The 25583-nt window shown below is 42.3% G+C and overlaps 1 protein-coding gene across 7 annotated transcripts in view; it reads left to right on the top strand.

Moving 5' to 3' along the window:
- FBXO38 (F-box protein 38) overlaps positions 1-20625 on the top strand; it is a 56531-nt gene extending 35906 nt beyond the window's left edge. For 5 of the 7 annotated variants that reach the window (XM_027076622.2, XM_053200591.1, XM_027076632.2 and 2 more), the window contains 10 exons: positions 3623-3742; positions 5146-5325; positions 6828-7562; positions 12566-12666; positions 12873-12975; positions 15718-15884; positions 17238-17383; positions 18024-18127; positions 18654-18767; positions 19721-20625. In XM_027076622.2, coding sequence (XP_026932423.1) covers positions 3623-3742; positions 5146-5325; positions 6828-7562; positions 12566-12666; positions 12873-12975; positions 15718-15884; positions 17238-17383; positions 18024-18127; positions 18654-18767; positions 19721-19899 — 1949 coding nt within the window. In that variant the 3' untranslated portion in view covers positions 19900-20625. The remainder of the gene's footprint in view (positions 1-3622; positions 3743-5145; positions 5326-6827; positions 7563-12565; positions 12667-12872; positions 12976-15717; positions 15885-17237; positions 17384-18023; positions 18128-18653; positions 18768-19720) is intronic. The other 2 variants (XM_015079805.3, XM_053200610.1) reach the window with 2 other exon arrangements.
- The last annotated feature ends 4958 nt before the right edge of the window (positions 20626-25583 follow it).

Raw genomic sequence — 25583 nt, 5'->3', positions numbered from 1 at the left:
GTTACATATAAAATCATTTTGTTAAAAGGCAGTGAGTTCTCCTTTATTTTTACAACATTTAATAAAGGTTATAAATTTCTAATCAGGTTTTATATAAAAGAGACCAGTTATATATCTGTAAAAACAGCTCAGATCCGTTAAGGTTTATGACTATGTTTTGTAACAGGATTTTTTACAACCGAGATAACATATCAGCTGAACAAAACGTTTGGTAAACGTTGATATTTGATTAAAAGATTGTTTACATAATTTCTGTAAGTTAAAATCATTCTGAAAAAAATGTACTGCCCTGATGATAAAATATCATGACACAAAAGCATCTAAACCAAGAATCATGTCCTCTCTTTTCTTTATCACCACCTCCTTGCTCTCTATGACAAGGACTTGTTACTGTCTTCTAAAAATCTCTTCATTTGTTCTCCATTCTCCTTGCCCATTGTACCACCACTGTGCCACATCAGGCTTTAATACCTCTCAGACTGGTCTCCCTGCTTTCTCTCTTGATCAGCTAAAATTAAGTCTTAGAGCAGCAAGGGCAGTCTTGTTAGAACATAACCAGACAGGGCGCCTCGGTGGCTCATTCGGTTAAGCGTACGACTTTGACTTGGGCTCAGGTCATGATCTCATGGCTTGTGAGTTCGAGTCCCGCGTCGGGCTCTGTGCTGACAGCTCGGAGCCCGGAGCCTGCTTTGGATTCTGTGTCCTTCTCTCTCTGCCCCTCCCCCACTCCCCCACTTGTGCTCTGTCTCTCTCTATCAAAAATAAATAAACGTAAAAAAAAAAAAACATATACCAGGCGACATGGCTCCCTTTCTTCAGACTTTCTAGTAGCTTCCTATTGCCTTAGGAAAAAAATCCAGTTTCTTGATTTGGGCCATAAAACCCTACGTGATCTGGCCTGTCCTCACCTCGTGCTGCTCCCCACCTCACCCACCACACTTGTTGTGAGCCAGGCTCGCACCTCCTGTTACACTAACTGCTGCCTCTCAGGATGGCCCTCCCTCCATCTTTGCATGGCTGGTTCCTTCTTGGTATTAGGTCTTAGTTTAAATGTTAATCTCAGAGATATCTTTCCGTACCACCTTTTTATTAATTAAGTTACAATTGGCATGGTAGCTTCAGGTGTACCACATGATGATCCTTACAAATATGTTGTGAAATGATCACCACAATAAGTCTAGTAGACATCTGCCACCATACATCGTTACAGCCTTTTTTCTTGTGACGAGAAATGCTAGGATCTACTCTGTCAGTGACTTTGACATATGCAGTACAGTATTAGCTGTAGCCACCATGCTGTACGTTGGTCACATCCTCATGACTTGCCGTCAGGAGTTTGTACCTGCTGACGAACTTTCCACCTTAAGTAGCCACCAATTTATTCTCTTTTGTTACATTAAATATTACTATCAGATCTCTTTATTGTTTATTAATAGTTCTTCCTTTCCCCAATTGGAGTAACCTCCATGAGAATAGAGATCTTGAATATAATCACTGTTTCTTCGCACCTGGGAACAGTAGCACGTTGTGGTAGATGCTTAATAAATACTCAAATGAATGAAGGTCATGAAAGAAATTAAGTATAAAGTAACTTTCGGATATGATATTAAACACCTAAAAAGCTGTTGCTCAGCAGCTTTGGAAAACCTTATCACATGGACATAGGAATGTACTTCTGCTCTGATGGTTCACCTCTGTCTGGGAGAAATAATTGTAAGCTTTTCAGTGAGCCTTTCTAAGCTTTTCACAGTTTGGGGCCCAGGCTACCTGTTTAGCCTTGTTTGCTCTTACACCCTCATCTCAACACAAACACTTTTTCTTTTTTATCACTGGGATACTTACTCTCCAGGAAAATGTAACCTGCATCCTGGTGTATAGGAAGTATCACTTCATATCAGTGAAAAACTTCCCTGCCCACCAGGAAAACCAGTTGTTCCTTTTTTTGTCATTATTCCCCTTGCAGTTGGACTTTTTTAGCACTTAGCAAGTCTCTTCTGACCTTATTCTGCATTTCTGACATCTCTGTTAGAATGTGTGCATTCTCTTTGAGAGCAGGGACTATAAATTCTCCATTTACTCACTGTCCGTATATTGTAGGTTCAGGAAACACCTCAGTTCAAATCCTAGCAGACTACTAACCTTTTCCTTAACTGTGCATACAGGAGACTAATAATAGTGCCCTTACAAGATTGCTTTAAGAAATAAGTAAGGTTAGAGTATGGACACGTTGATTACCAACTGCTGTTCATAATTGCTCATAAGAATTAAATGAAGAAAATCGATTGGTCTTTTATCATGACAGGTTTGTATGCAAGGTCAGCCCACCTTTGGGCACTAAATGAAATGTAGAATATTGAGGGCTAGAGCTGGGCAGGAATTGGAGATGGGGGGACCGAACATGGGGGGGGGGGGGAATGTGTTTTAGTGTATATTAAAGACCAAAGCAAATCCCACTGTCCCCATAAAATCTCAGATTTCACTGTTGTATTTTCCAGAGACACCTAGCTGAATGGTGTCTTCTGTCATAATCCTATTTTGCCTTGTTTGTTGACTGTATGAGTTTGTCTTGTCTACCTAAGTAGATTGTTTAGTTCTTTCAGGAACAGGATCTTGTTTTCTCTTTGTTGGTTTGTTCATTTCACCCAGATGGTTGGTTGGTTGATTGATTTGCCAGCCATAGTCATTGAGCACCCCTAGGTACTGAGGATACAGTGACGAACAGGGTGGACACAGTCTCTGCTGCCCTGTGTCGTGGCCGAGCTGTAATGTGAAGGATGGTACTGCTGTTATCCTGACTCAATCTGAGATCAGGCATACAGGCTTAGGCTGTAAGAGGGCACTAGATGGACGGCCTTGAATGCTGACTTGAGGGATTTGAATTTAATCTTGTAAAAAGCTGGCAAAGCCAGGAATTCTTTTATTTAGGGTCCTCTTGGAAAAGTGACCATTTTATCTTCAGAGGATAAACTGATTGAGGTTATCGGTCTGAAACTGCGCTCGTCTTCTGGGACAATGTAAATAAAATCACACGTTCTCATTCACGTATAGGCATTAGTAACTGCCACGAATTCTTTGATGCCAAACATCTGAGTGGTACTAAAATTTCAAAGTGCACTTAGTTTATTTGTTGGTAATCCTTGTCACGTGTTAGCCAAAAATGATACCACGGCCTCCAGAGAGTAGGAGAGGACACGTACAGTTTGAGCGTGCTTGCCCAGTACGTCGTGGTTTCAGCTGGCAAGTACTCTCATTGCTTATAAAATGATCATAAGGCTTCCGGTAGCTGGCACACAGCTGCCTCATAGAGCCATTCCTGTCAACCTCTTCAGGAATGAACGTGGTGCTTTTCTTCTGCCGGCTGTGTGCCGTTCTCCCTGCTCTCGTCCTCCGGTGATGGACTTGCTCCCCCACGTGCTCCTTTCCCATCATGATTTCCTGTCCCATGGAATAACTGAGTGCTCCTTGTTCACGTCGGTCTCACGAAGCCCAGTTACAGGCTGTCCTTCCCGAGTGGGCCTAATAATCACAGGGCCGTTCATTTCTCTGGGGTGCCCCAGACTTGCCTGCTGTGGTGGTTTTTGTAGACCTCTCCTGTTTCACTTTGTGTTTATTTTTGTTAAAGCATTGAATGAGATGGAAGACATGGTGCCAGAAGACGGAGAGGTGGTGGCTGCGAGCGGACGGGAGACGGCAGCGCGCAGTCAGGCGGTCATCCCTGTGGATGTTGACGAGGAGCAAGCAGGTAATCCTGCGACTCCCACATTCATGGTTATGAAAACGCAGGCCTGACTCTAATGAAAGTAAAGCACTCAGCGTGATTTGTTTTTTAATATTGTAGCTAGCGATGTGTTATATGCTATTTATTATTGAGGCCTGCCTGTGTTAGAGTGGTAGTCTTGCTGCACATTTATGTATCTTACTAAGGTCTGGTTAGTTATTTTGTGTAACTGTGGTAACAACTCCTCTTTCTATATTGGTGTTCACACATGCGTGTTTATGTAGAAAGACAGCCCTCAAATTGTGATGGAGAAAGTAAATGACCTGATGAAGTATTTTGCTTGTTCTCTCTCTCCCTTCATTTTGGTGGGGAGGAGCAGGAGTGGAGAGGTTGACCCAGTTTAGTTAACAGAGCAAGATCTAGTCTCCATTTGCCGTTGGGTGACTTATGGCAGGCCATAGAGTCATAAGGCCCCAGAAGATGACCTTATACAACCCTGCATTTTACAGGTGGAGAAACTAATAGTGTTTCAGAATGAATTTGCATAACTTGTTTAAGACCACTCCCCCGGTCATCAGGGGACAGAACTGAAATTACAGCTCAAATTTTTGCACTCCTGGTCTGTTGGAATGCCACCTTGTCTTTGAATTGAAAATATTTTAACTGTCCTTGTTTTAAGTGTTTTACAGATGCAGTCACTTATTCAACAAATATTAACTGAGTATTACTCTGGGCCAGGCATTGTACAGTGTAACAGGAACAAGACAGGCAAGGTTCCTTGGAGCTTACATTTTATCGGTGGAGTGAACTTAAGTCATTTTTCAGAGAGAATTGGGTCATAAGAACTAAACGTTTTTAAGGTATACTACCAAACAGAGAAAACATTTTTTACATAAATGCAGATACTCAAATAACCCAACTGTAACATGCATCGAGCCTTTCAAGAACATACCTGATATATCCAGTGAGATAGTGTGATGCTCAGTTAAAGAAGGCAGAGACTTCTCACCAGTCCTGTAGGTGTCTGAGGTTCGGCCTCATTTCCTTTGTCTTCATTCATACATTTGCAAAATTGGGAGAATAGCCTATTTTTTCAATAGGATTATTTTTAGGGTGATTTATGTGACTTTTTCAAATAGTGAAGGTCCTGAAGGGGGCTGCTGTACGATCTTCTGTCTTGATCTGCCTTTAGAAATGCATACTGTTGGTTGGCATATTAATCATACTCAAGGTTTTCATAATGCTTTAAATTTTAAAGTGCTTCCCAGTATCTTATCCAAGCGTATATTCCATTAATGTGAGTGGTAAGAGAGGCTACTTAGAGCCATGGCATCTCCGTGAGTCCAGATCCCTGGAAACAGTACTTAAAGTGACAGCCTTTCTTCTTGGCAAAAAGTAACTGTTCGGCCTGTGCTTTTTTGTTTTAGGACCCAGTGGTCTTCAGCGTGTCGTAAAACCAACCCCAATTACTGTTCATGATTCAGAGAGTGATGATGAGGAAGACAGTCTAGAACTTCAAGAAGTCTGGATTCCTAAGAATGGTGCTCGGCGTTACTCTGAGCGTGAAGAAAAATCTGGAGAGTCCGTGCAGTCCAGGGAATTGTCAGGTGAGAGATGTTGTCTTGCCGGGACCTGTTAGTGGGAGTCATCAAGAGAATTGACAGACACACTTGACCTTTGTATAATGTGTCCTTACCACAACTTGTGGTGCAGTTAACGTATCCTTACGGAATGTGACAGGAGGTGAGAAGAGCAGTAGCCCAAGGGGGAGGGGAATCTGGGTGGTGCTCTCGAGGGCAGGTGTAGCACAACAAAAATATTCTGGAATCAAGGCTCAGGGAAGAAAAGACGTGAGGATTACTTCCACAGTAGAGGCTTTGTGGCATCAGGGTACCAGGGATTAGTGAGAGGCCTGGGCCTCACATGGGGGATGACCCCCGAGGCATCCAGAACAGTGAGGAGACAGCCACTCCCCAGTTGACAGTCTGTCCAGGTGTGCTTAGTGAATGTTGGTGGCTAGTTTGGTGCTTGAGGGAGTCCTGAAGTGTGTTCTTACAGTCCCTGCCTCCCTTTGTATCTTAGTCAACAGCCTTCTACCCTTTTTCCTCACCAAGAAACTATAATTGTCTTAACCTTCAGTTCACTCTTCTTCCTTGTCTCTCCTTCCCTTCTGTTTCTCAGAACCACATGCTTACCACTATGAGAAAGGATGAGGTTTTTACAAATTGTCCACTAATTTCCCTTGGGTACCCTACACCTTAATGTGTTTGAGTGCTCAGTATACATTTAACACTGAACCGGGAATATATACACACTTCTGTGTGGAAAGCTCGGTTCTTTAGACTTGGAATCGTTTACTAACCAATGACTGATTACTCAATTCTCATTTTGTTCCTTTACAGAAATTCGGGTATCTTCACACTGTGGTTGAAAGGGGCTTTTACAGAAACTCAAATTTAGGAAAAGGAATGTGACCAGCTAATGTTTCCTAGAAAGTTCAGTTTCTGAATTTAGGAACTAGATCTTCTGTCAGCCAGACAAAATCTTATTGAAGTATTCTTTTATGTACTCATTGAGCCTTACTGTGCCCCAGGTACTATGTTAAGTGCAGTGAGGGATGCAGAGATGAAGACGTCATGACCCCTCTCTCTCTAGGGAACCTCTAGTCTGGTCGAAGAATTGGGTCAGAAATCTAAACAGTAATATTACAGGGCATATACTACGGGGCTTTGGGTAGGGGTGCAGAAGAGATTGGACAGAGGTGAAGGCTGAAGAATTGGTGAGAACAAAGGCCCTGAGGTAGCAAGGCAGGGTAGGTTGAGAGACAGGTTTGGGCTATAGCGTGTAGAGTGTATATAGAGGGCACGAAACCAGAAGGGTAGTTTGGCATTAGATCATGATGGGCCTTGGAGGCTGAACTGAGGAGAATAAACCAGGTAGGCAGTAGAGACCACAGGGAGTTTTTTGAGCAGCTGAGTGATGTCACCATTATGCTCTAGGAAAACTAGTGTACGTTGTTTCCTGTTCCAGATTTACTCTTGCCTTTTGTCCAGAATTTGTACTGAAATCTTTTCTTTTCCTCGGGCCGTTCTTCTTTTTCTGTAAGCAGTAAGTGGAAAAGGCAAGACTCCACTTCGAAAGAGGTACAGCTCCCATCAGATGGGCCAGTCGAAGCAGTGTCCCCTCGAGGAAAGCAGCTGTGAGAAAGGCTGTCAGGTCACCAGTGAGCAGATCAAAGCCGATATGAAAGCAGCTAGGGATATTCCTGAAAAGAAAAAAAACAAGGATGTGTATCCCAGCTGCAGCAGCGCCACCGCCAGCACAGCGGGAGCCTCCAGCTCACACAGCACTGCTTCTCAAAGCCCCGACTTTGTAAGGACGGTGAACAGCGGCGGCTCTTCCGAGCCTAGCCCTTCAGAAGTGGATGTGTCCAGGCAGTGTGTCTGCTCCCCCGGTGGGTCAGAGGACTCTGAGGCCATGGAGGAGGGAGATGCAGAGAGTTCTGTCTGCCCCAGATGCTGCTGTCACAGGCCCCAGGAACCCCAAAGGAGAACTAGCAGGTGTTCTGATGAGGAACGTCCTTCAACCAGCCGAGCCTGTGTTGTGAATGGCCCGGATGGTACGAGATCCGCCTTTTCCTTTAGGACTCTGCCACAAGGGGGGTCTTCAGGCCCAGCACATGATGAGAGGACTAATGGGAGTGGCTCTGGGGCTACAGGTGAGGACAGGAGGGGGAGCTCCCAGCCTGAGAGCTGTGACGTGCAGTCTAATGAAGACTACCCTCGGAGGCCCCTAACAAGGGCGAGGAGCAGACTCTCCCATGTACCGCTGGTATCTGAGTCAGGTATGACAATGCTGCCAGGATTAGCGACTGCAGGTTAGGCCTTGACAAGGGCACGAGCTCATTCTATACGTTTTCTTGCCTAAAGCCAGTTTGGCGGATTGAATTGTGTGTTGGGGGATCTGTGATCAATCATGCAGAGTTTGAACTAATTTTCAGCGGTGGGGGGTGGGGGCGGGGGTGGAGGGAGGTGTGTAAAAGAGCTTTGTAAAACATCCACCCCAGGAAAACTCAAATAGTCAAGCCACTAAGAGAGATATAATTGTGTGTATATTGACCCTAAATACAGTACTGATGCTGATGTCTAAGTCCCGTGTAACTCTGCTCCCATCCCACACTGAGGGGAGTCGTAACCCTCAGTGAAGCTTTAAACCTTAGCCAAAGGGTGAGGACCTCAAGTTGCCGAGGCTGGGGAACGTAACATAGGGGTTTGCCCCTCTGTCTGCCTCTGCAGTACTTAGTAGTTTTTCCTGAAATCTAGTTTTGCTTCCAGGTAGGTTTGCCAAGAGATGAGCAGGTAAGTGGGTAATGTAGCTGAGAATTCTTTTTGGTGAAAATACACTGAAAACATATATATATGTATGTATGTGTGTAATTTCATTAATATTTATGATGTATATGTCAAGGCATTGGGTTGGGTGGCGTAAGCACATTTCTCAACTATAGTTTTTATTTCTGACCTTATTTTTAAGTAATCTCTCCTGCTTTTATTAAGTCATGAATAGCTATCAATGAATAATAATATATTTTAATTTTTTCCAGGTCTCCCTCACTTTTAAAATCTTAAAATCCGCTCCAGAATGTAGTTAGGGTGTTTTTGTTTACCAAATAGAACTGAGCTTATCAAATCATGTGGAGCTAAACTAAAAAAAAGAAAAACCTTTCATAAGATAAATATGAGATCTTCCTTCACTATGTGCTAATCATCATAGTAGCATAAACTCATAATTAAATATAAGTTCTACTTCAATATTTCACTACGGTTTACAGACACTAGTTCTGGCGTACGACGAAAATACTTCCCCAAGCTGGAATTTTAAGTGTTTTGTCATATCGGTTTTTTTTTTTTTAATGCATAACGTAAAATTCACCATTTTAACCATTTTGAAGTATACATTTCTTTGGCAGTAAATACATTCACATTGTTTTGCAACCATCACCACCATGTATCTGAACGTTTTCATCCTCCCAAGTGGAAACTGTGTGCCCATTAAACGGAAACTCCCCATGACGATGCCTTTTGTTGCATGGTTTTTCATGGTTGTAAAGTCACATCTACAAGTTTCCCCTTTCTGATTTCTTTATTTTTCTGCTGTGGAAGACCTTCCTTGAATATGCCTCCAGTCATTGTTTACATCTGATTTGTTTTTCATTTGTTTATTTTAGCTCTTTATTTTAACCTGCAGGCGGTGAGCTTTATTTTTTTATTCCAAATTGTCACTAAGTTATTTCAGTACTATTCATTGACCTCCATTCTCATTCTTTTGAGATGCTTTTTTATCACGTACTTTACATATACTTAGGTTTATCTCTGGCCATTCTGTTCTGTTCCCGTGTTCTGTCCTCTTTCATTCTTCTTCTTCAAAATTTCCTTGGCTAGTCATGCATGTCTCATTCATTTTTATGGTTGTATTTTATAATGATTTTGTCAGGCTCCACAAGCAAATCTTGGTTTTTGTTTAGAATTCCATTACATCGATCTACTGAAAAGATAATTGTCATTTTTACAGCATGGAGTCTTCTCACTTAGGGACTGTTCTGTCTCCCATTTTGTCTTTTGTCCCTGAGTAAACTTTTCAGTTGCTGCTGTTTTGGGGGGTTTTGTTTTGTTTTTATTTTTAATGTAAATCATTCATGTTCTGTTACCCTCTTTACCATTTCCTTCGGACTTGTTTCAGGACTAGAACTTGTCTTAGCTGAAATCATTCTCTAGAAATAAAAAAAAAAAATCTCATTTTTACTTTTTTAGGTAAATTACATCTGTTTTCTTGTGTGATTTTTTTTCAATTTGAGAAGGCTTCTAATGTGTGTGTAGCTGATCGTACAGTAGATATATGATTTCCTCATATTTTTTTAAACAGTACAAATGTCCATTTACATTCAGTAACAGCTTTTCTAGAGAAATGTCAAAGTGCTAATTTTAGTATTACCTGGATCTCATTTGGAAAGAACAAGTTATTTGAGTGGCTTTCAACTTGCTATTTTTGATCCAGCATGTTTTTGATATCTGTTGGCCATTCTGCTCTTCAGAGTTTTAAGGAGAAAAATACAGACTAATAAAAGAACAAACTTGATCGAGTGTTATGGATTTTTTAATATCACTTTATCAAAGAAAATGTTTGAGCTTTTACTTTGGTTTTCTTATGTAGTGTTAAAACTCTGTTAGAAGCTAACGTAGTTATGTCGTGAATTCTTATTTTCGGAATAAATGACTGTAAGTTGCTCTTTGTATCCTCACTGTATACTTCATAAAATAAATATCACAAAAATAACTAATTGGATTGTCAAAGAATAGCATTTAAGATTAATATGGTATGGTTCTCATAAATACTAACCTCTTTCCCTGACATCCCAAGACTGAATTGGTTTGTTTTCTGTATTTCTGTAGTATTTTCTACGCCAATGTTAACTATACTGTGTCATAATTCTGTGTTTTACTGTCTGTCTTTCCAATAGACTGAGCTCCATGAGGGCAGGGAGAGTGTCTTCTTGTTTGCGATTTTATTCCCAATTTCTAGCATTGTGTGTTACATGGTTTGGGGCTCAGTGAATAATTGTCAACTTAATAAGTGGTAGGAACCAACATATGAGGTATGTTGATGCTGGTGGATGTATGAAATCACTATGAATTGTTCCTAAACAAAGAGGGAAGCATGAGAAGAAAAAAAAAAAAATGACAAATTCTTTTTTTCTCTTATCATGGGAAGGAAGCCTTTGTTTTTGATGCTTATCTACATATAAAGTGTGACTCAGTTTTATAACTTTTCTTAGAAAATATGAACTGCCAATTTGGGCACTCTGGAGAGCAGGAAATTTAACCTTGAACCCCATGTTCTGATCAATTAAAGGGGAGAGGAAAGAGAGCAATCCAGGAAGGTGAAAAGTTTGAAAATCAGATCATGAAAAGAGAATGCTAAGAGAAGATTCTACTTTCAAAATTGTCCTGAAGGAATTGAAACAGACTTTTTTTTTTGTTTTTTGTTTTCATTTTTGGGGTACTGGGAGACAAACCAGTTCCTATTATTGGTTATGAATTTTGTCTGCCATGTGACATGTGCTGCGTTTAGCAGGTTCCTTGTCAATAAAGATGATGAGATTTTACGTGACGTTCCTTCAGGAATACTGTGGAAGAAGGCCTTTAGTGGGTTAGCTAGATCAGTAGTCCTCATCTTTTTTCTGAAACCCCAGGGTTTTGTTTGGGTTCAGGGTCTTTAGCGGAAGATTGATGGGTAGAACTCTGAGGCTCCCTTTTAGGTTTCACCAAGAGCAGCTGCTTCCAGTGGGTTTGCATAGTAAGATTTCCCAAAGATTTCAGATGGTGGAGGAAAGGTTCTGGTGTGTAAAAAGAAAAGCACTTAGATTAGATCTCTAGAGTCGTCTCTAACCCAAGCCCCTGGGAATTTGCAGTATTTGCACGTTGTTTCCCTGTCTTTCTTGCTAACCGTTGACGTTTGAGGTTACAGAAGTACCAAGTAGGATGAAAGTGTGGTGAGATTTAATTCATGAAGATCAACCTAATTGCATGCAGTAAATGCTCTGCTACAGAATGCTTATCAAAAATGAGGACGGTGATTTTTTTTAGTGTCTTGTCTTAGAATGTATATGTGCTTGTTAAAGTTTTAGAGATGAATTTAGACCTTGCATTTAGATAAAATCAAGATAAAATCAAGATAACACTTGCTTTCGTAATTAAACTATCATGTGTTACAACAACACTAGTAAATGAGTCAGGGCCTTACTAAGAAGGATCTGGCAGATAAATGAGACCACAGGTTTTCTAGCATAGTGACGAGCACTAGATGGCCTGGCATTGCCTCCTGCTTCCACCCTTCCACGGCGGCAGGCTCTTCTGGTGTCCCATGTCTCTATTTCCTCGTGTGTAAAACAGGGAGAATAATCTCTCTCAGAGGGCTGTTTTAAGGATTAAATTAGTTAATACAAGTAAAATGCTTAGAAAAGTGCCTGACACACAGTAAGTGCTCAGTAAATATTTGCCATTATTGTTATTCCATTTATGTATCCGTCATGCATTTCGGTGAACGTTGAGTTCAATTCGTTCAGTAAATGTTCATTTTAGATCACTGCTAGTGGCTGACATTGACTCAAAGGTGAAATAAAGCGGTCTGGTTGCCTTCAAGGAGCTTTCGGTTTAAGTTGAGAAATAAGTTTACAGGGAATTACAGAACCATTTATAAGGTTTGGGGACCCAGGTGATTTGTTAGAGCAGGTGGTATTTGAGCTAGACCTTTCAGGAATGGATCGAATTTCAGAAAGTGAGGTCAGGAAAAGGTGTTCTGGGCAGAAGGAGCTAGAATGATTTTTGGCTTCAGATGCATTGGCAGTGGCAGATGACCAGGACATGGAGTAGGATAAAATTAAGAACAGGTGTCAGCCCTTGAAACATATTTACTAAGTTAGTAATTTACTAAGTTAGTAATTTAAAGTGGTTTAGCAGGAAAGTGGGGAGTTTAATTCACCAACAGTATTTTAGGATGACTTGAGTGACTAAAGATGGGAATGTTAACTAGATTGCCGAGGCATGAAAAGGGATATCCTATTTGATGTCAGGAAGTCTGAGATCCTGGAGGGTGATGTTGTTTTGGAATAGTCAGTTGGAAATAGCAGTTATGTTCTATTGGGATATAATCCGATTATATTCTATTGGGAACCAAGTCCTAGATTTGAGAGTCACCTTGACAGAGTTCATACATATGCAGTTGAGCGCATTCTCTTGGAGGAAAGAGAGCTAAAAGCTGAAGTTTGGATTTTCCTCTTGCCTTTTCTAGAGGTTGCCAAAACAAAGCCACGGCATGCCATGAAGCGGAAACGGACAGCAGATAAGTCCACCAGTACCAGCGACCCTGTGATTGAGGATGACCATGTGCAGGTGAAGAAAAAAACCCTCGCTTAACTTTCAGTCTAGCCAAGGTCCTGAATAATGACTCCAGATTCCATCTTTATACATATAATTTTTTTGCCCTAAAAGAGAAGAAATTGGTAACAGCTGCTTCGTAGCTTGTGCCAGTGAAAACATTTAACCTTTAAAAAAACATCTGCAGAAAGATACATCATTTAAAGTTTCTCTCTTTGTAGGTCCTTGTATTAAAATCCAAAAATCTTGTTGGAGTCACTATGACCAACTGTGGAATCACAGATCTAGTGCTAAAAGACTGTCCCAAGATGATGTTCATTCACGGTATGTCTTAAGGCCTGGGTCATACAAGAGCGTCAAGAATGAGTTTAAAGAATTAAGGACTCATAAATACTACAATAACATTTCTTTATTTTTTCCAAGGAATCATTACATCGGGTTATTTGTCATTCTGTCCTTGTTGTCATTCTCAGTTACTCATAGTATTTGTGAGGGACCGTGTGCAGAGGCTGCTTCTTATAAAATAGCCTCTCCTCTGGTAATTGTTACTTGATCTAACAGAGTAGATTAACAACATGTATGGGCTTCGGAGTCCGGTAGATCTCAGCTTGAGTCCTGTCCCTACCATTTGCCAAGCTGTAGGACATTGGACACCTTTTGTGTTCATGTTCTGTGGGCACTGGTGACTGGGCCTGAGGTGCTTAACGGCTCTAGATTTGATTGACGTGGTTGATCATCACCTCAGTTCCTGGCATAATATCTTTAGTCCAGGCCCCACTTTTCTTCTCAGTCCGTGTGTTTCCAGTCCATCTTTACTTACGTACATATTTACCTCTGAACGAATAACAGGGTGTTAACTTGTGTGAGCTTTTATAACTTCAGATGTATAGTATGTCCATTTTTCCATTTTCACTCAAAATTATAGTTTTGATATCTATCCGTGTGGAATTATGAAGCTATGACATGTTTGTTGCCTTGGACAAGTTCTATATTCTCTGTGTTCATCTTTTTCAATCTGTAAAGTGTGCATAATTATGCTTACCCTATAAACACATATTTGTGAGGATTAAATGCAGTGATGTGTGTGCACATGTGTGTGTCTATGTGTATATGTACACGTACACGTAGTAGAGGGTCTGACCTCTAAAAGCTTACCAGATGTTAATTTTTATTCTATTAGTATTGCAGTATTAGGGGCTTCCTTTTTTTTTTTTTTTTTGCACTTTTATGTTACTGGTAGTAAACAAAGCTAGGTAATCCTTACCAGTTTGTCATAAACCAGGAGAATCCCAGAAAGAAGAGATAAAACTAAGAAATAAACGCTACCTCTCTCCTGAATTCTAGAAAACTCTAGACCCCATGTTCACCCTTAAGAGTGGTACTTTACTCCATTCCAGCCGATGAAGTTTTAGACTGTCTACTGAACGACTATCTACTCGTAAAACACAGTAGGGGCACATCAAAAGCTCAGGGGTGATAACAGCAGGGCAACCCCGGCAGTGCTCCCCGCTCTGAGGTCTGAGAATCTTCCTCTCAGCCTTTGGACTCTGCTGCTTTTTGACCTCTCATTCGTTTCTCTGTTCATCTCTTGGAGAATCTGACTGGTGCCTGACTCTGATGATTCATTCACCCCATGTCTTCTCTAAAGGTGCACATTGAAACCTGTATCACCATCTCGTCCGCTCTCTTTTCCTCCTTTCCTGTCCCCTGCCCTGCTTGCCCTTCTTCCTGCCAGGTCACAGAAGGAGAAAATAAGCCAGAAAGGCAGAGACTTGGCTCAGCCCTCTGACATCAAGCTGGTTACAGGGAGGTGGGGACATCTGGGTCAAGGACATCATGAGGTGTCTGATTAAAGAAATCAAGCGTATCAGTTTGATTATGGTTTTATCTCTTCTATCTCATTGTCTCTTGAATTGGACTAAGTTGAAGTCCATAGTAAAAATTGGATTAGAATGAACTTTGAGGTTAAAAATAGAGGAAAGGGATATTTTTCTAAGTTGAACATACTGTTGCAGTTAAATGCATTTATTATATAACAGTTATTTTTCTTTATAATCCTACACTTTACATGTTAAACAGGGAGAATATTTAATCATGTTTTCAGGCCAGCATTTTTTTAAATATATTTTTTTAATGTTTGTTTATTTTTGAGAGAGAGGAGAGAGACAGCATGAGTGGGGGAGGAACAGAGAGAGGGAGACACAGAATCCGAAACAGGCTCCAGGCTCTCAGCTGTCAGCACAGAGCCTGGTGTGGGGCTTGAACTCACAGACTGTGAGATTGTGACCCGAGCCAAAGTCAGACGTTGAACCGATTGAGCCACCCAGACATCCCTCAGGCCAGCATTTTTAATAGAACTCTCTGCAGTGATGAAAATGTTCTGTATCTGTACTGTTTGATATGGTAACCACTGGCCACATGTGACTATTGAACATTCAAACTGTGGCTAATGCCTGATGAACTAAATTGTTAATCTTACTGCATTTTAGTTAATAGAAATTTAAAAAGCTACAGGTGGCTAGTGGCTACCACATCGAACTATACAGCTTCAGACCAAAGTATCCAAATATTTTTGGGTCTTTTAAGGTTTTCTTTTTATACTTATGATAGGAATTGAAATCAACTCGGCTCATTTCCTGTGGGTGAATGTAAAATAATATATGGAAATTATTCTAGGTTTATTTGAACATTACCCATAAAATTTAACCGTTACCATCATTCATTCTTTTCAGTAAATCTTTTCTAAACAATTTGTATGGTTAAGCAAAGTCATTCTCTGGAATGTGGACTCCTCAAAGTAAAATCTTAGGAAAAAGTTCCTTCAGTGGGAGGGGGTGACCACCTTCTTTTGAACAGGGCAGAATCACATTTTCAAATCACTTTGATAACTGTTAGTTGTACTTTATGAGAGTACTTGACCTGTGTTAAAGATGTTCATGTCTGCGGCATCTTTTGCTAATATAAGTCGGCCCGGTCCTCCAAAGATCATTGTCAAGTGGGCGGTACACTGACTGCTGTATTACTTTGTACGACCTATTCATGGAGCTTATCGTTTCCATTTTGTAGCTACCAGGTGCAGGGTACTGAAACATTTAAAAGTAGAAAATGCACCAATCGTAAATCGATTTGACTACGCACAGTGCAAGAAACTGAATATGGATCAAGTACTAGACCAGATCCTACGGATGCCTCCTGAGAGAAACCGCATCATATACCTCCGCCCGATGCAGCAGGTAACGAGCTCTGCTCTTTTCTGAGGGATGTTGCAGTGATTTTTTTTTTTTTTTTTTTTAAGTCCCCTACCTTTTTGGACTTGGGATTTAGTCATTGGCTCAACCCATGGTCATGATTCTTTAGATTCTACACAGTTCTTTTAGCCATACTAGACCACCTTGCCAGTCTTCCTCATTAACGTTTCTCTGTTAGATTTTTGTGGGTTCTTACCAAGCGACAGGATGAGGGCAGTCGTTGAAGTACTTATTAAAAGTTGCCCGTTAAGAACACAGACTCTGGTTTCAGACCGCCTGATTCACATTCTCATTCACTGACAGGGAGCGGATTACTTAGCTGCTTTGCCTTAGTTTTTTCAGCTATACAATTAGACTAAAAACCTACACTTACTGTGATAGTTAAATTAATATACGTAGTGTTAGAACAGTTGCATATAGTAAGCAATCCTTTGATAGGTCCTATCCTCCTTATTAATTTTTTTCTTTTTATTGTATCTCTATGAGAAGATGGATGTTAGTTGAACCTGTTATGTTAACATTTCACAGTATAGGTAAATCAGACTGTCCTGCTGTATGTCTTACATTATACAGTGATGTATGTCAATTACCTCTCAGTAACACTGAGGGAGATAAAAAGTGCAAACATACGTAAGACTCTGCTTGGTGTGATGCCAAAATAAAGTTTAAAGGAAATAGTATATAATTGTTGTAGTCACTGTTTGAGCCTGGCCCCAAAAGATTCATTTCAACAAACACATCCTTTGTTTATAATTTTGGGGGGCTGAAAAGTCCACAGGGCATCATCCTTCTCTCGAGAAGTTTGCCTTTCTGGTAGGAGTAGACACGTATGCCACTAAGATGGTAGGATGGGATTGCGGAAGAGAGATGGGGAAGAGGGCACTCCATGAGAAGAAAGCAAGTGAGTAAAGGCCACAAGGGGGGCAAGGAAATGTGTTCTGCCATTAGGATTGGCAGTGGGCCAGTTTGGATAGAGGATAGAACAGTACACATCCGCAGCTCTATGACACAGCCAGTACCTATACCTGTGAAAGACATACTCCGAAGTGGATTCCTGGGGTCACTTACCTGCATCTGGATTCCTTGCTTTAGTGGGCATTTATATTAATATGACCATGAGATGGAAATCAGGGAGATTGCCAGGTAGAAAAATTTTGCTGAGCCCCACTCCCCACATGGCCAGCTGTGCTCAGGACTGAATGTGACTATTTGACTTTCAAATCTACCCGAGATTTTAAAACTGAGGTCCCGAAGAAAGATTGTTCATGCTCTAAGGAGCTAGATTTCTAAGGCATTCACTTTCTTTGTCCAAAGCCCTCTCTGTGATGTCTTCCCCAGGTGGACACACTAACATTGGAACAGAAGCTCTTTAGTGGTCCCTACCCCTATCACATCTGTATTATCCACGAGTTCAGTAACCCTCCCAATGTCCGGAACAAAGTGCGTATCCGCAGCTGGATGGATACCATAGCAAACATCAATCAGTAAGTAATCTGTGGTCCCTGGAGGCCTTTTCAGTCATTCCCTATGGGAGGGGTTCCCAGAAACACAACCTAGTTGTTCTTTATTGTAAATGATACTTGTCTGGGCTTTTCAGGCACCGAAACATATGAAATATAACATGTAAAAAAAACTGAGGGAAACGGGGACTTAAAGTGAAAAGCATGCATGCGTATTTGTAACTTTATTTCTGAACTTAGAGAAAAATTGCAGGAACAGACTGTACGTATACATTTGACTTCATTCCTTTAGCCTTAGGGCATGGAAAAGAGATAAAATTAAAGATCTTAAAACTGTGACATTTTGTATCATCAGAAAATTAGACTTTTTATGCCTTTGTTATATAAATGTTTTATTAAGCACCTTACACAAATGACATTTGATTAGAGAGTGGCTTTCTCTCTTTCCCCGATAGGATTTTGAAGGTAGTAAAGAAAGTAACTTTGAACTGACTAGATATGTTATCCTCTTCTAGTCTTCTGCTTCTGTTAGCTGTTTAATACTTCGTTTGAGATGCTCCCTAGAATCTAGGCCTGATACAATTTTGACAGTCCTTTCTACCCCACACCCCAACGTTATTTCCGGTTTTGTAATTTTTAATATATTTTTTTTTGTTGCCTCCAGAGAGCTCATTAAGTACGAATTCTTCCCTGAAGCCACGCGAAGTGAGGATGATTTAAAGAAATACCCCAAGTACCCGTGGGGGAGAGAAATCTATACTTTAGAAGGTGAGCATTTACAAATGGCTGGGAAGCTAAATTAACTAGCTGGTTAACTAACTAGATGGAGAGACAGGTCCTAAGGAAGAGAGGAGTGGGAGCCTTACAGTTTGTCAAGGTGATGGGTGTTTTGACTGTCTGCAGGTAGCAGGGGCCAGATAAACCCTGCTCTCCCTGTGTGTCTTTGCCATCCCCCACCTAATCAGAAGCAGTGTCAAAACACAAAAGGTAGAAGAAAATTAAACTTGCTGTATAGTCTGAGAGTTGGAAGTGACTTTAGGGCACCTGTCTCAACTTCTTCATTTTATATAAAGAGAGGGAGAAAGCGAGGCTTTTCCAGGAACCAGAGGGTGACCAAGGTCACATGACCAAATAGCAGCAGAGCTAGAATTAGAATGGACCCTTCCTGGTCCAGCCCTTTTTTGCCCATTGTGAATGAAAGCTCACTTTACATTGTGCTTACAGGACACTACCGTGTTTGGCCCCGTCCTTACTGCCCCGGCCGCAGCGCTGTTAACGTGTCATCTTCTTTCAGGGGTTGTGGATGGAGCTCCGTATTCCATGATCTCTGACTTCCCTTGGTTGAGATCATTGCGGGCAGCAGAACCCAACAGCTTCGCCAGATATGACTTTGAAGACGATGAAGAAAGTAATTATGACCTGACTTGATTTGTATTCTCCAGTTTGAGTATATCCTGCTGTGTTAGATGCTTCATACTTCGTTTGAGTTAAAGGCAGTGTAGCCTGTAACTGCTTCCCGTATAATTGTTTTTATTTGCTTTTTGTTAGCGTTTGCTTCTCCCCCCGCAAACAGCAGCTCTAAATTTGTACAATAATCAGTTGATTTACTAGGGATATATGAAGGTTGGCGGGCAGGAGTCCTTGAGACAGATTTTTCTAGCTAGATATTTTATTACCTAAATGTTTATAATTTTCTTGCTCTTTATTAAGAGTTTGTCAACTGTATTATTTTGAAATTGTTCCATTTATGCTAATTATATGAAAGGATCTTTTGAATATAGTTCTTCTCTGAGTGTTAGCACTCTTGAGTACCCATTTGTAGGAAGTTTTTAAAAAACATTTTAGGAAGAGGGGCGCCTGGGTGGCTCAGTTGGTTAAGCGTCCGACTTCGGCTCAGGTCATGAACCCACGGCTTGTGGGTTTGAGCCCTGCATCGGGCTCTGTGCTGATAGCTCAGAGTCTACTTCGAGTTCTGTGTCTCCCTCTCTCTCTGCCCCTCCCCTGCTCGCCCTCTGTGTCTCTCTCTCACATCTTCAATGTGTTTCAACTAAACATTGAAAAAAAAAAATATATATATACATATATATATGAGATGAAGAAATAGATTTGAAAAACTACACGTACATGTATACATGACTTACCTGTCTGGTGCGTTGTCAGCTTGGGCCTTTAATCATGCATGCTGTCTTGGGCACCAAACATGGCATGTCTGTAATAAGGGGACCCATTTCAAGACCTGAACGTATTTCCGTCCCATCGCATTACAGGATATAGGCATATCTCATGGACCGGCTTAATCAGGGCCTTTCCAAATGATTCTGGTAATCATACGTGTTTCCCCTTTACTTTCTAATTTCCAAGGCACCATCTATGCTCCTCGAAGGAAAGGGCAGCTGTCTGCAGACATCTGTATGGAAACGATAGGAGAGGAAATCTCGGAGATGCGTCAAATGAAGAAGGGTGTGTTTCAGCGAGTAGTGGCAATTTTTATCCACTATTGTGACGTCAATGGGGAGCCGGTTGAAGATGACTACATTTGACTGGTCCCTCCTACTCTCCAGGTATTCTGGCGGAAAGCCGCTGGGGTCGCTCAGCTGCCGGCGAGTGCCACAGGGATTCAGGGCATGCAGTTTGGAAGCCCTGGCACATTTTGGTATATAGGAAATGTACAAGGAACACTGAAGTTGTATACAAAGATTTGTACATAAAGAAAACATACAAAGACAGTTCCTGAGTACCAACTTTATATCATATGTTTATACAATTTAATTTAAGAATTCATTTTAATGAAGGCAGATAATTGGAAAGAGTTCATTTCGTTCATTTTCGTTCATTTTTCCTGACTTAGTTCATAAAGTGTCACTTTTTGGCTGAGCCCCCAATTTACTATATTCTTGATAATCATTGTCATCCCCTTAAATCTGTGCCTTTTTCTTCTCGAGCAAAGCTGTTTGAGTAAATCTGTTGAAGAGTCTTTTTGTGTCTTGTGTGCTTTTTTTGTGTTATGATTAAAACCAACTAAACCCAATAGTCAGAGGCAACTTTATGTTTGTGTACAAAATGGTGTTTTTTTTTTCCCCTTAGTATTATGGTTGCCGTATTTCTTAAAATGAAATAAAAAGATTCATGAGTTTAAAAAAAAAAAAAAAGCTGAGTTTGAGGGGGGGGAATGGAAGTTTCCAAAGCATTTCTAGTTATTTATTTCCACATTCAATTGTGTATATGCTTTATCTTGAATATAAAAATAAAAGTTTATTAAAAACTTTTTTCTGGCCTTGGATCTGAATCCCTCTTTTCAAAGAAGAGTAGCAGCTACTGTACAGCACAGGAACGTGTAGATTTGTGTCTAAGATTTCAGCGTAATCCAGTTTCTCATCTCTTTTTTTCTAAAATTCAGTGGCTGCAAGATGTTCAACTCGAACTCTTACGTGATGGAACAGTGAGAAGAGCAGAATTTCCCCCAAATACCTCGTCACCATGAGATGGCCTTTCTCCTTTCGCAGGGGGAGAAATTACCCTAATTTGGCGGTGACACATGCAATATTATGTGTAGGGCCAGGGGTCAGGAGCACGAAAAGCTTTTAAGCGATACCTACATTCGAGGGACAGTGTTGCCACTGGCTAGCTGAGTGACCTCAACAAAACGTTTAAACCGAAATTCTGTGGAAAAGTGTTGCCCACCCTCTCCGAGTGGCCATACGTGCTTCAGGTGTGTATGAGGTGTGAGGGCTCTTAGAGACTGCCGAGGCCAACTTTTTCACTTACAGGAGATTAACTGAAGCGCGGAGAGGGAAATTTTCTCACTTAATGGTCGAGAACCGGTTAAGGCACTTCAAGGGTCATTCCCATTGGGCTGCCTCCCTATCTATCGTTAATGTCCACAGAAATATGTAGGGACGCCAGAAATTCACACACTAAAATAGTGGGAATGGTAATCAGTGTCTTTCGCCAGAGTTCTTTTTTGAAGACAAAATTCTGTTAACGCTGGGAAGAATGTCCAGTACGCCATTGAGTCAGCTTTTTATTACCTTGTATTTAACGCCACTAATCTCCCTTTTAACTAAAAGAGAGTGTTGTACTCTGCAGGTTAGAAGTGTGACCAGCAAAAAGCAGGAAACAAATTACAAAACAATCTAGATATTTCAAACTACTACAAAACCCCCAACACTTAGACTCCCAGCTACCCTGTTTTTTCAGGTGTAACCATAGTCACCAAATCACGGAAACAATGCTTAGATGAGCCGCTAGAGGCCGCTGCTTTCTAACTTAGTGGTTTCTTACTGGCTCCTCTCCTCGCCCGCTGTTAGAGCAAGTGCAGCGGGAAGCGCTAAAATCCTTCTCAAGATACCCAGATTGGAACAAATAAAAAAAGCAGCAGTCTTGGAAGAAGACGACGATAGTGACATTTGGTCAGTGTCTATGGAATGAATGGCTGGATAGCGATTGCCCTAGAGCAGGGGTTGGCACACTTTTCGCACAGGGCAAGATAGTAATTACTTGAGGCCCCACATGGCAGTTACCCTGGTGTTGGAGCATGAAAGCAGCCACAGAGCCTGTGTCAACCAGTGGGCATGGCTGTGCTACAGTGAAACTTTATTTGCGGACACGGATTTGAATTCCCCACAATTTTCACGTGTCACGAGATACCTTCTGTCTGCCGACCACTTTACAGAGTAAAAGCCATTCTTAGTTTACCGACCGGAGCATCTGGCCCTGGGGCCACACACCTGCCATAGACAACTGAGCTGCCCCGCCATCCATTCAATTGCTTGTCACCAGCTTGTGGTGCAGTGTCTTGGCACAGCTTTAAAAGGCTTTAAGAAACGTTTCTTGGACGGATGACTGCATTAATGTCGGTGTTCGAGACCATCGTGTCTCTCCTCCAGTGCGGCCGGATGCAGGCCCTAACAGTCTCTGTAAATCACAGCTGGCACACAGCTCTTACGGACTTCACCGGGGGATCCAAGGATGTGGATGCAAATTCTAACCCCCTCAAATGACCGCCAAGTGACCTGGAGATGGTCACAGCCTCTACCCTGGAGCCTCGGATAAACGCACCCACCCCCAGGGCACCTGTGAAAGTGCAGTGAGAGCCTCCAGAAACCGCTAAGTGTGAGGCAAGTGGACATAGTATCGCTTCCACTGTAATTCCCTTTATTATGAAAGGGGTTCTTTTTTTAGTGATCTTCAACCTTCTGTTCCTTCGACCATATTCCAGAGTGATAGGAAACAGAACTGGTGAGGCCATTAAGGAAATACTGGTCCTATGAAAGCATTTTTAAGAGCATTTACCAAGGGCTTTCCGTGCATCCTCATTCTGACTTTCAGTGTGGCTGATCATTATGTCCCCTGCTTTACTGTTGGGGAAATTAGGGTTTAGCAGGTTAAATATCTTGCTCAAAGGCACGTGTCTAGGAAGTGGTGACAGCAGGATGCTGTCAGTCTGCCTCCAAAGTCTGTGCAACTTGGGCAGAGTGTCTCAGTCCCTGGAAGGGAGGCTTGGCTAAAGCCCAGGCAGGGGCTGGCCTCCTCCCGCAGGCAAGCTGCCCCTTAAACTTGAACCCATTCCAGCTGACCTTCATATGCTTAGCACGGTCCCAGGAAAACAGAGGCTGCTGATTTTGATGCGGGCCTCAGGTGCCCCACTCAGACACGGGATACGGCCAGACGGTGACGGAATCAACACCGCAGGCCGTGTGGCATCCGTATGGCACGCACACAGCAACTAAAAAGAACCAAGAATCACGTGTTGATGTGAAATGACGCTTCCGATGTCCCGAAAGAAAAGCCGAGTTGCAGATCATGATACACAAGCATTATTTATGTATAAGAACAAAACAAGACCATAGATTTTTATCTGTACATTTATACATATGTGGATACACAGGACACGTCCGTGAGTTACATAAGCCAGATAGAAGAGCGGTTACTTCTTGGGAGGGGAGGGGGATTGAGCTGGAGTCCAGGGGCATTTTGCTGTATCTGTAGTTAGAACTCCTTATAATGGGAATGGACTGAATAAATACATTATGTGTGTAACCCATCATTTATGTTGTCTAAAAATATATAATTTGTATATTTAGAAACACACGTGAAGAAGGGGAGGAAGAAAGCACTCTTTTAGAATGGAGTGGTCCAAAGTGTTTCAGCCCTGACTCCTGTGTCGTTGGGCAAAACACCTTCCCTGACGGTTTCCTTTTCTATAAAATGCTGTCAGTAATCCCTCCCCGCTGGTTGCTGTGAGAGGCCCAGGGACCTCGCTGGGAAAATGCCGAGAAACTTGTAAAGTGCCTGCAGTGGTGAGCTCTGGGGACAGAGGAGCCTGTCCAGATAGCGTTCCAGGCTCCAACTACAGATTTGGCAAAGTCAAGCTGCCTTCCACTGGAGCCACGCCTGGAGGGTCTGAGATACAAAAGCCAAATGCTCTCTTTGGCTCACTTACCTCGTTCTCAGGGCCCGCTGCTGGCTTTTCCGTAGCCAGGGCGGCAGGGGAGTTACCGCAAAGAGGGGGAGAGATCAGCGCAGGAGGGCCTTTCCTCCCCGACCAGCGGTCTGCCAGATCCCTCCCAGGTTTAAAGACAGAAATTGAGGCTCAGAGAGTGAAAGGGAACCAAAGAAGACACCAGAGCGAGTGCCAGGCAGGGCGGCACACAGGAACAGTAAGTCCCAATGCCTCTCCAGGCCCCAGGCTGAGGCTCAAAGGAACTTCCCATCAACAGGAAGGCAGGGGCCGCCCTTGCTTGCTCACTCCTCTTCCAGCATCCGGCCGGCAGGGGACAGTGGAGTGAGTTCATCCCGGTAAGAGACGAGGGGCCCGTGGTTGGGACTGCAGGCTGGACCATCACGCAGCCCGGGGGGCGCTCCCCAGACGCACACTTTCGGCCCGGGCTATTCACCAGACCTCGGCTGAGGTCGCTCTGCTGCAAAGCCGGAGAATTTTGGGTACTTCTTGAAAGGATTTTATGAGGATTGAGATAATCCCCATAAAGCACTTAACACAGAGCCTAGCAGAAAGGAGCTCAGTAAATGTTAGCTTCTCTTATTGCTACATTATTATTATTATTAACTATTTTTGGGGGTGAGCTAAGAAAAGAGGGGAAGGGAAAGGAGAAACTGAATCACATATAATAGCCATTAAAAGTATCGTCAGTTTCATGGGGCGCCTGGGTGGCTCCGTCGGTTAAGTGTCCCATTCTTGGTTTCGGCTCAGGTCACGGTCTCATGGTTTCATGAGTTCAAGCCCCGTGTTGGGCTTTGCGTTGGCAGCATAGAGCCTGCTTGAGATTCTCTCTCTCCCTCTCTCTCTGCCCCTCGCCCTCTCTCTCTCTCTCTCTCTCAAAATACATAAACTTAATAAAAAATTTTTTTTAATATCATCAGTTTCACTTCTCTCTATGGTTCCAAAAGGTATCAAGTGCCACTCGTGATTAGCGACATCCACTGGTAAAGTTTGGAAGTTGCCCTCTGGGGACTTCTCTCACAGTCCTTCCCAGCTGCAAGAGTCCCTGATGAGGTGGGCCCATCCACCCTCCAGTGCTCAGTCAGGTCCTTTCAAACAAGGAAAGCACTTGGCTTAAGTTAGAACTTAAAACTTTGCTTTGTGTTCATTTCTCTATCTCTATGCCTCCTTTCTATTTATGGCAAGTCATACTGGTTTTCTAGTCTGGGACTGATACGTTTCTTCTGAAATGAGTTTAAGTGAACACTTGAATTGACTTAAAGGAAAATATTAAGCAAATCGCCATACAGGCAGGACACATATTTGGGGAGAATCCTAACAGTGGCCCTTGGATGACCCGTGTTGGAACGTTCCCAACAATCCTAGCGGCTCTGAGAGTTTCGCCATTTTGTGGATGAGACCAGTGAGGCAAGAGCTGGTTAAAGCCCAAAGCAGCACGCTGTCCCAAACCCAGGCCTTGAGATCCATCCCTGATTTGTTTAAATTTAAGCCAGATACTCGGCCTCAGTTTTCTAGACTGAATGGAAAAGAGATTGCAGAGCGCAGAGCGTGGCTAGAAAAGGTAAGTGCATTCCTGAGTCCTTTCCCCCCAAGCCTAGCTGTTACAAGGAAGGACAGTGACCAAAGTAGAGGAATAAACAGAAAATCAGCACTGATCTCTCCCCAGAGAGAGGCACAACAACACAGCACCAAGAAGACGTTACTTTTGTTCTTACTCCAAGACGACATGAAAGGCAATTTAGTTATAGCCCCTCCCGGAGGCCC

This window comes from Acinonyx jubatus, chromosome A1 (assembly GCF_027475565.1).
Source record: "Acinonyx jubatus isolate Ajub_Pintada_27869175 chromosome A1, VMU_Ajub_asm_v1.0, whole genome shotgun sequence".
NCBI classification, from domain to species: domain Eukaryota; kingdom Metazoa; phylum Chordata; class Mammalia; order Carnivora; family Felidae; genus Acinonyx; species Acinonyx jubatus.
This window is presented reverse-complemented; position numbering and strand designations above follow the sequence as displayed.